Raw genomic sequence first — 11,355 nt, forward strand, 5'->3', positions numbered from 1 at the left:
TTGAAAAACTGTCTCAAAGAAAAAAAAAAAAGATGCTGCTTACCTATACCCCCATAGGAAATTACGCCTTGAGATGCTTACTGTTCTGATGGTAGCAAGCACAAAATGAATAATACTTATATTACCACTTTAGTCTCCTTGCACTCTATGATTATAATTGGAGAGAAGGAACATGATCTTTGCCTGATTCTGTAAATAGTTGTATTAGAACACGGCTATGCACATTGACTTAGGTATTTTGTAGGGTGGCTTTCACTCTGCTGTGGCAGGGTGGAGTAGTTGTGACAGAGACTGTATGTGGCCCATAAAGTATTTACTGTCTGGCTCTGTATAAAAAGTGTTTGCCAGCTTCTGGTATAGGCTTTTTTCACCTTTTAAAAATTAGAAGAATCAGCTATCACATAGCTTGCTTGATGCATATAAATCATAGAGAAATTAAATTCCTGTTAATGAAGAACTTAGTTAGTTTTGTGGATTTATTGTCCGTAGCCACTCCTTTGTATGCGGAAATCAGAATTTGAAATGAGAAGTGACAGTTGTAGCATGCAAATATGTTATTTTTTTGGTTTATTGTAGAGTCATGTAGTCAGTTTGTATTTAGGATTTAAAATTTGCAGTGTAATTGGTACTTGTTTCCCACTAATAAAATTTTGATGGAAGATACTATGAATAACCATTTTCCTTTTCCAGCCTTTTTTCTTTGGTAAGAGCTCTTTTTGATTAAATCAACTTGTTTATAGTTAGAGGGATCACTTTCTACTGACTATTTTATTGTAACTTATGATGGATAGGGCAGTACATTGTTGGCTTTTTCTGATTCGAACTTTTCGGCAGGTGGGACAGTAGGGGAAGAGCTCTGATTCTAGAGCTTGGTCTCAAATTCTGACCTGACTCTCCTGTGTGACCATGGACATGGTACTTAATCTTTCTGAGTCTCAATTTTCATCTCTAGAATGAGGATAATAATAATTTTCTTAGGGATGCTTTAAATGATTGCATGAAATGGTCTGTGGAAAGTTGTTTAGTACATTGTTTGGCCTATGGTAAGCACTCAGTAAATGTTTAGCTGCTGTTGCTAGGATTAGTTTTATTTAGTATAAGCAAAAGAAATGACTAGTTTTCCCTGGAGGGGTAGATTTTTTTTTAAAACAGTATTGTACCTTAAGTAGTAATTTTAAAAATTATTTCCTATAAGAGAAAATATTGTTATATAAATGAGATTAACCCAGATTGATATTTTTAAACAACTTAATATTTTTTATAAAAAATAACAGGAGAAAGAGAAAGAGTTAGAAAGAGAACGAGAAAGAGACAAGAAAGATAAAGAAAAATTGGAATCTCGCTCCAAAGACAAGAAGGAAAAAGATGAGTGTACTCCGACAAGGAAGGAAAGGTATAACATTTCTCATATTTAATGCATTTAGTGGTTTCAAGATTTGCAGTGGTGTTTTATAATATTTTCATTATTGATGCCAGCAAACTGGAAATGTTTGTTCATGATAAACTTGTTTGGGTCCTGCTTGCAGAAGGCGGAAGTAGCAGAGAAATGGGGCATTTAGTTGGCACTTAGTTAACTGGGTGCATCATCCCTTCACATGGTTTATATGGTATCCTTAGCCTTAGTTCAGTGCAAGAATTCAATTACAGTATTAGATATCAAACCTGAGGCTTGTGTAACAAAACAACTTGCTAGATCTTCCTTGTTGCATCCAATTTAAGCATTTTTTTCCAGTATTTGTGCTTGAGGCTGCTACTTGTCAACTTGAGTCTTAGTCTTATCTTTAAAGGAGATTGTTACATAGGCCATAGGTCACTTTAAGTCTTCATTCTAATCAAAAGCATTTCTCTTTCCGTTTTTATTTCTTACTCTCACAGTTCCTAAATCTGATTGAGTAAAGAAAATTGTTTCCTTTAACTGAACTGAGGTTTTCCTAATAAAAAGACCTATTGTTGCAAATAATAATCTAGCTTAGTCACTCTACAGATAGTTACAAATAACAAGTTATGCCAATTGGTTAAAAGTTTGCCACTTTTTTGTCTTTTATGACTATTATGACATAATTTTAGATTTATAGGAAAGTTGCAAGAATAGTATAATTGATAGTTACCCTTCACCCACATTACCCAAATGTTAAAGTATTTCTACTTTCGCTTTATTCTTCCTCTTCTGTCCCATCTCCAACCATTTAAGAATAATTTGCCAACATGATGCCCCATTCTCTTAACCACATTCATTTAACCACAATAAAAATAATCAGTTTAGGAAATTAACATTTAAAAAAACTGATATTTAATCCAGAGACCTTAATTGAATTTTGCCAGTTGTTTTAATAACCTCTCTCATTGCAAAGAGAAAATCCAATTTAGTTGAATTCAGTTGTTGTCTCTTGACAACCTATCTTTAAGACTTACTTGTTCTTGTTACAAAGGACTTTGAATATTGTTAAAAGTAACATTACATGGTTAGAATAAAAGTTAGAGTAAGCTGGTAGGAATTAATAGCTAATTTAGTAAAGGAAAATGAATACCTGATCCTTTGCTCATTTATGGAATGTTTTGGGGGCTTTGTTCCATAGGAAGAGGCGACACAGTACATCCCCCAGCCCATCTCGCAGTAGCAGTGGTAGACGAGTGAAATCCCCATCACCAAAATCGGAGCGATCAGAGCGTTCAGAAAGATCTCATAAAGAGAGCTCACGGTCCAGGTCATCTCACAAAGATTCTCCTAGAGATGTTAGCAAAAAAGCCAAAAGGTAAATGCAAGTCATTTTTGCTAATATTTCAGATACTAGTTTCCTTGTCATTTCATCAGCTTTTGAAAATAATTTGGTTGGCATACATTTTTTTTTTAAGGATTTTAGAAAACCAAAGAGGTACACTTTCATTTTTGGTTATTCCTCCCCACCTCCTCATCTCGATCTCTTTCATGACTGAAGTGAAGGCTTCCAACAAGTGAGGACCAGCCAAGAATTTTAAACATCATATCCAATGTTTTCTGTGGAATAGGGTTAGCTGCTTTACTTTTCATTCTGTTCTTTAGTTTCTATAGAATATTATTGGATTTTTGTCAAAGCTGAAAGCAACATACATTTTTCCCCCATAGCAATATTATTAGCAAGTTCTTGGGTAGATACTTTTGGAAATACATATCATAAATACATTTTTTTCAGTATGTATTTTAGTATTTCATATACTTTTTTCCTTTAGTTCCAGAAAAATGGTTCAGAAATGTATTATTTATCTGGTGATACATAGAGGAATTTTCCTAAGAGCTAAAACTGCTTTATATGCTAATACTTTATTACTGTAACTATTTTTAGTGAAATCTTTATAGAATAGATACCTTTCTCCTTTTCTAAATGGCACTTGCATATATATGTATGTATGTGTTATATATGTATGTATATGTACATGTGTGTTTATTGGTTTGAGTAATCTTCATACACAGCACTTACAAAATTATAATGTCTTAAATGATGCCCTTGAATGATACTGCAGTAGTTGTTTGCTTCAAGGTGATAAACTTCAAAGCTGCTGTGTTTTTTAAATTTTGCGAATGATCTTAGGTGCAACTTTGAACTTTATCTTGTAGATTAAAGGTTCAAATTTGGGGGTTATCGGTCACTTGGGGAGCTTGTTAAAAATGCGAATTCTTAGTTCTAACCTCCAGAGATTTTGATTCAGTAGAGCAGTGATAAGGCACAGAAATCTGTCTTTGTAAACAAGTGCTCTACTGATGATCATTGATGCAGTGCATAGTAAGTACAAAATAAATCCGTGTGTGTGTATGTATAATAGAGTTTAAAGTTTAGAAGTTCATAGTCTTATTCCAGTGATTTTTCACCATGCTCTGTTAAAGGTCATTTTCAATAGTTTAAGGATAATCAATTTTGATCACATGAGTTCTTTCTTTATCAATTGGGATTTTTTTGTTTCCTTAGATCACCATCTGGTTCAAGGACACCTAAGAGGTCTAGGCGATCACGGTCTAGATCCCCTAAAAAATCAGGGAAGAAGTCCAGATCCCAGTCCAGATCTCCACACAGGTCTCATAAAAAGTCAAAGAAAAACAAACACTGACGTAAATTTTTAAGATGCTGTCACTTATTGGAAATGCGATTTGTTTTGTGCCTGAACGGTCTGTTTTTTAAAAAAACAAAAACAAAAAATCAAATGAAAGAGCATTCCTGGGGTTTTTTGTTTGTTTGTTTGTGTATGCATGTGTAAACTCATGAGCAACTGCATCTGTAGATGTCATTGTTTTATATTGTGTAAATTACTTTCATTGTGGCTATTTCTCAAGATGAAATTTTTATTGTTCTAATGGATTTCATCAGAAATGTGTATAATGGATCTGCTGACAGTAGTAGTATTTTTAGGATGTTGTGACTTAGCAAAAATAATACAGATGTCTTCCCCCCTTTTGTAGCTTTGACAATTTGAATTAGATTTCAAATAAAATCTGAACAGAAAACTATAATGTTGTTTTTTTGCCCCACCGGTGATATTAAGTCCCTTAAAGTCCTACTGAGTTTCACACTACTGTTGTGTTTCTTATACCTGATGCACTTTATAAGCCCCAGTGTTCAAGTAGCTTAAGTTTTATATTTACTAAGATGACTATCCAAATTAAGGAACCTGAGACTCCTGTTTGGTGGTTTGCTAAGCATTTTCTTTGATAAGTTTCTCTTGGGTAATACTAATACCCACATATCAAAGACTAGGTAGATATGGCATGGCGTTTTGTTAGTGGAATGCCTGGATAAAACATTTTTTCACAGAAGCAATATAATTTCCATACATCCAACCTATGTTCTGAGCAACTACTTACTTTTAGGGGGAAATTAAATATCTTTTCAATTCCTCTTCTATTATGAAAGAAGTTTATTTGTCAAACAAATTTTCTAACAAGGTTTGGCCATAGAATTCTCTTGTATGATCGTTGACCTTTTATAATCTTCTGTAGGCTATCTTTCAAACACTGGCATCAGAATATTTTTTACAAGTTTCAGTTTAAACAGCTTAGTTGGTTCCCCGCCTACTCCCCCCACCCCCGCCCCCAAGAGACTTGGGTTTAGTTGTAGCTTTAAGTAAAATTTAAAAATAAAATGTATTTCAGGAAACTTAGTATCTAATGGTTTGTAAATTCAAGGTGCAAAAAGTTGATTTAAACCATTTGCAGAGTTGAACTCTTATGAAAATAAATTTGCTACGATATGAGGAAGAAATAAAACTTGTGTAATGTTGGTCATAATACTGCTATAAATATAATAAAGGGTTATGTAGAATTGAACTGACACTATTATTTGTGAATCTTGATTTCAGTTTTTTATGTAGACACTTTATACAGTGGTTTGATGGGTTTTTTTTTTCTTCCCTAAAAGAGAAAGTAGAAAACTATTCTAACAATGGATTATTTTGATTTAACTTGCTTTTTTAAAAAATCTTTTCAACTTGTTTTACTTAATCTTGCCTAGTCACAAAATAAGATACGCTGTACCCATGGTTTGGAGAGTAGCTATATTAGCTGAGCAGTGAGATACACTATTTCCAAACGGTGCACACCCACAGTAGCTTTGGAAATGAACCAATCGCTGTTTTACTTGATGGTTCTTATCAGCATGCAAATATTGCTTGAAAGTCATTTCCTTATTCACTGTTTTGTTAGTCCATTTTGTTAGGAAACATTAATTCCTAAAAATTTGTTCAGAATAATTAAAAGTGAACATTTGGTGCTGATACTCAAAAACCTATAAATGTAGCCATTTAAAAAATAACATGTTTTTCTCTCCTGTTCATTGCCTGGGAGAATGGAATTTTACATAACTACCTTTCTTTGCAAAAATAACGGTAGTGTCGAGTTGGTGGTGATTTTGGCATTCCATCTTACACTGGTTTCTAGTATAGGCTTAGAAATAATTGGTCAGGTAATAATCTTTCCAGTCAGGTTGCAAGGGATGCTTATTTCTCTCTCTTAAAAAAAAGACATCCTGCAGGATTGAGTAGAAAATTTTAGGTCAGTTTTGGGTGCTTATTTGTAATATTTTTCCTACTACATTGGAGTTTAGCAGTTCTTTTTTTCTGGATCCACATAAAAGTATCATAGTTTATCTTACAGTGGGTGAAACTGACTTTCTTTTGGTTGGGTGGGTGAGGATTTCTTAGGCCTGATAGAATATATATTCTGTGAAATTTGTTAATGTACGTATTAGATTGTATTGGATTTTTTTTTCTTGAATTTTTAGTGGTATTATTAGATAGGTTATTTCCAGTTTTACTTCATGACAGAATATCTAGAGTAAACCTACTTAATACCCCCATGGATTCTATGAAAGTTTAATGGGATCAGAAGTTGGTGACTTATAAGGGGGAAGATATTCTACCATATTTTTATAATAACATTATTCATGTTTCTTGTCTGAAGGACACTCAAGTTACAGAGCAAAATTTCTATAGGTTCACTAGAATGTTCATAGGCATGGTCTTCCAGTTACAGGAAAGATCATGTTCTATCTGTGGACACCTGTTGTCCTCTACCACAGCTACATGCTAGAGTTGTTTTCCACAGATCTTATAAAGGGCATGATTTAGGCTCTTTACCCTCCAACTTAATGTTTATACACAGGAATTGTTTACTAGGTTAATGACATTTAACTCCCCTCTCTTCTGTAGGTGAGAGAAAATAAGTAAGTGTTGGTCTGTTTCTTACCAAAGAGAGACCTATGATGGAAAATGATCATGTCTCTGAATTTTTTCTTTAACGATACAGTTCCTTGTTATAGATAGTAAGCATATGGGAATTTCTGAGCTATAACATGTTGAGAAGTTAGAAATTAAAACTAACACAACAAAAAGTGCTGAATCAAAAGATGCTTTTATTTGGCTCAGAATATTTTTGGCTTTTCTGCTAAAGGTGGCAGACGTTATTCTACACAGACCTGATTTTTCTTTATTGCAGACCATTCTTGTGGGCTTACCCTGAGACTTTATCCCAATTAATGAATCTTGGAGGGAATACTTGCTTATTTATGACTTATGTATATCCCCCCAAACTTTAATATTCTTGAGCACTTGAAAATACTTTTGAGAAATTTTAACTGTGATTAAATTTAGGTTTATTAGAAATATTCTGTACACATTTGCCTCCATGGTGGCATAAGTTCTGAAAAATATGACCATGACAATAGTTTATCATCATCATTGTTATTCAAAATAAGGGTAAATAAATCTCTGTATTGCCAAAGTGACAAACTGTTCTGATGACCACACAGTGTGATTTCTTTAGCAGAAAAAGTTGGTTTTAAAAATAAATAGTACCACTTTTCTAAGACTGTACAGTTTAAAAATAAGGTTTTTTTGTTTATTGTTTTCCTCTTCTATTAAGTTTTAGTGAAAAGCTTTATTACAGAAAATTGTGCAGATACTAGTGAGGATACTAGTATAAGTTTAAAGGAACATGTGACTGTAAAATCTCACATTTACAAAGTGCTTGGTGTCTTCATATTTCACACGCATGTTTTAGAATAGATTTTAGGGAGTGTTTAATTCATTATCCTTTTGACTTTTAAAATTTTTGTTACCAACTTCGTAGGACTTAGATAATATATAAATAAGTGCAAATTCCAGGGGAAGTGTTGAGATGATAGACTAAAAGGTGGGAATGTGCTGCTGTTCCGTGAGCCTTGTTCCATTGTTGAAAATTTGATGCCTCAGTGTTTATTCAGTACCACCTCATGGAGCTTCAATGTAAATGGATTATATGTATAATTGGTAATTTGTATAGTTTTGTAGATTGTAGATTAAATGCACTCATCATGTCACATGTAATTGTGCTTGGAGTATTTGTGTTTTATTATTTTACTTCAACGGGTTCTTGTCTGTTACATCTCTGGTGATTTGAAATATCAGGAAAGACAGTTTGTCAGAAATGAGAATAATATAGTTGAAATCAGTTGGGCTAAAATACTCTACAGCAAGACAATTTCTTTTGGGTGAACTGATTCTATAATTTACTTTCTTTTGATGTAAGGATTAGGTTTATTGAGCTGCTTTCCAGATCAGGCTGTCACTTTATAGTTTTTCTACATAAAGATTATATAGTTGCAAACAAAGGTTGTGAAATTTCCCTTTTGTTGTTTTTGACTTTTAATTAATAAAAGTACATTGTTTTCATAGCAAACTTAGACTGTCCATGTAATTTTCTCCATATTGTTTTTCAGATGCAAGCCCAGTTAATAATTAGTTTTTCAGCAGCTTTCTCTCAAGTGAAATAAGTGATGTGACATGTTTATCAGTTATGGCTAAAATGTTACATTTTCCATGTTTAAACTATAATCAAGTATTTTCATGCTAGTGGTTCTCTTGGTTAGGAAATTTCATTTCCTTATTGCTGCCTTTTTTAAAAGTTATTTTATTCTGTTTATTTCATTGAGGAAAATTTTAAACATTCTACAAAAGTAAATACTACAGTGAACCTTACATACCATCAACATGCAGATAACAACTTATATGTATCTCTAAATACTTTGTTTTTAAAACATGCCTGCAATGTCACTGTCACATTAACAAATCATTGGGTCCTTTTAAAAAATGACAGTTATTTTAATTGTGAGAAGAGGCTCATAACAAAATTTACCTCTTAACAACATGGTGTTAGGTATACCCATATGATTACGCAGCTGATTTCCAAAACGTTTTTTGTCTTGCAAAATTTGAAACTCTGTACCCATTAAACAACTCATTTCCCTCTTCCTCCCCTCTCTCTCAGTATCATCATTCCACTTTCTGTTTCTGAATTTGACTACTCTAGGTACAACATATAAGTGAAATCATACAGTATTTGTCTTTTTTTGAGAGTGCTTTATTTCACTTAGCATAATATCCTCGAGGTTCATCCATATTACAGCATGTATATTGTTTTCCTTTACAAAGCGCACTTTTTCTTTGCTTCCATATTATGGAATTTGAAAATGATTTAGCCCAAATGGTTCGTTAGTATTTTCTATTTTTGATCAAAAACTTCAAAAGAGAACATGTAATACCAAGTGTATATGCCAACTACTCCACTTTCTTTATTTTTTAACCATTTTCACAACTTTTTATGCTCTCTGTTCTCTTTAATGGTTACATATGATGTACTTTGATAACACTTCATATAATGGGGTACAAAATACACTTGAAACAAACTGATTGTGAAATTTTAGTGGATTAATACTATTAATGACCATACTTGAATGCTTTTTTAGTTTTATATATTGCATGACGAAAAGAAAACTTAAAATTTTGACATGTAGTAAACTCGCTGATTAGATTATTCATTTTTTTCACAGAGAAAGGAAAAATAGCGTTTTCGGGTTTTTTCAAGTTATTTTCTCCCATCCTTAGGAAACAGTGTGTCGAACTGTTTTAGAATAAATAACTTACTTTTTGATTTTCAAACGAGATGTGGCATGGCACAGTGGGGAAGGAAGAGGAAAGGCCTGGGCTGTGGAGTCATATTTGAATTTGTATATCAGCCATTCCCTTTTATCACCTGGAAAGAGGGGATATTAACCTTGAATGGTTATTGAAAGGATGAAATCACATGTACATCACTGGCACAGGGTTGTCATACAGTGGCGCTTAAATAAATATTCATTATTCCTGAAAACTAATGGTGGGAACATCTTATAACTAAAACAAGATAAAGAATAACACTATAATTCCATAGCACTGATACCTTTAAAAGATTTCCTTGGCCGGGCGCAGTGGCTCAAGCCTGTAATCCCAGCACTTTGGGAGGCCAAGACAGGCAGATCACGAGGTCAGGAGATCGAGACCATCCTGGCTAACATGGTGAAACCCCGTCTCTACTAAAAAATACAAAAAACAAGTGGGGCGAGGTGGCGGGTGCCTGTAGTCCCAGCTACTCGGGAGGCTGAGGCAGGAGAGTGGTGTAAACCCGGGAGGCAGAGCTTGCAGTGAGCTGAGATCCGGCCACTGCACTCCAGCCTGGGCGACAGAGCAAGACTCCGTCTCAAAAAAAAAAAAAAGATTCCCTTGTACTTGATTTGTATTCAGTTAACAGATTTTATAAATAAAGTTAGTGATATGTTGGCATATTTATTGCATATGGAGTACCACTTCATAATCTGCTTTCCCAGTGTTTTAGATGGCATTTAATTCTTGATCTCCTATGAGAAAAACTATTACATAGATTTTAAAATATACTTTTTATTAGTTGTCATTTATTACTGTGAATTCCCCTAACCAAAGTTCCTGGAAGGAGGAATCCCATAAAGGAAAATCTAAATGTAAACAGCTGAAATAGGGGATATGTGGAAAAAGCCTGGAGAATAGTATAAAGGATGATGAAGCACTGGATTCTTTGTCCAAGTTCAAAGTAAAAGAAAAATCTACAGATTATCAGCGCAGAGCAGCAGTGTGCAGTTTTCACAAAATGGGTGGATAGAAAACAGTATCCTGTAAGAGAATTAAGAAGAGGGCTAGTATTGTGAGTACAGTTGAACTCCTGTGTTTTTGTATATTTGCAAGTTACAGTTTGTATTTTCAGATTATCCAAGAATAAGAAATGTACCCTAAAATTACTTTTAGAATAGAGTTCAAACCATATGGAATTTGGAAAGGAAATTACAGTTTAAATTCAATTCAGAAATTAACCACTTTGTAGTAACGTCCTCAGGACATGTGAAGTTCTTTGGAGTTCTCACAACTGCACAAACGTAAATCTAGAAGAGCACAACTTTGATTAGAAATATTATTTTGTCCTCCAAATAGCTGAAACATTGACTTTGGAAAGAATAAGCGCCTTGCTATATAGTTTGGCTACCTAGGCCACTAAATATTCTTACTACATGAGGGTGGTATTAGATGATTGATATGGTTTGGTTGTTTATTCCCTCCAAATCTCATGTTGAAATGTAATATTCCCAGTGTTGGAGGTGGGGCCTGGTGGGAGGTGTTTGGATCATTGAGGCAGATCCCTCATGATTGGCTTGCTGTGGTAGTTCATGAGGTCTGGGGGGAGTGTGGCACCTCCCCCACCTCTTGTTCCTGCTCTTCCCATACAGTATGCCTGTTCTCCCTTTACCTTCCACTATGACTGTAAGCTTCTTGAGGCCCTCACCAGAAGCAGATGCCAGCACCATGCTTCCCATACAGCATGCAAAACCGTAAGCCAAAATAAACCTCTTTCTTTATAATTTGCTCAGCCTTAGGTATTTCTTTAGAGAGATGCAAAATTACCTAGTAAAATTATTTTTGTTTCAGCATATTTTGTTTTATTGCACTGTGCAATAGCTACTGGATGTGAGTGGTTTATTAAGAACATTTAGGAAAATGCTTTTCAGATGGCTT

The 11,355-nt window shown here is 34.0% G+C and overlaps 1 protein-coding gene across 5 annotated transcripts in view; it reads left to right on the forward strand.

Annotated features, from left to right (window-relative positions):
- The window catches only part of U2SURP (U2 snRNP associated SURP domain containing), a 57,474-nt gene extending 49,295 nt beyond the window's left edge, over nucleotides 1-8,179 (forward strand). For 4 of the 5 annotated variants that reach the window (XM_065540071.2, XM_074031230.1, XM_065540072.2 and 1 more), the window contains 3 exons: nucleotides 1,275-1,393; nucleotides 2,577-2,753; nucleotides 3,942-8,179. In XM_065540071.2, coding sequence (XP_065396143.1) covers nucleotides 1,275-1,393; nucleotides 2,577-2,753; nucleotides 3,942-4,080 — 435 coding nt within the window. In that variant the 3' untranslated portion in view covers nucleotides 4,081-8,179. The remainder of the gene's footprint in view (nucleotides 1-1,274; nucleotides 1,394-2,576; nucleotides 2,754-3,941) is intronic. The other variant, XM_065540073.2, reaches the window with a different exon arrangement.
- Nucleotides 8,180-11,355: the final 3,176 nt, after the last annotated feature.

Source organism: Macaca fascicularis, chromosome 2 (assembly GCF_037993035.2).
Source record: "Macaca fascicularis isolate 582-1 chromosome 2, T2T-MFA8v1.1".
NCBI classification, from domain to species: domain Eukaryota; kingdom Metazoa; phylum Chordata; class Mammalia; order Primates; family Cercopithecidae; genus Macaca; species Macaca fascicularis.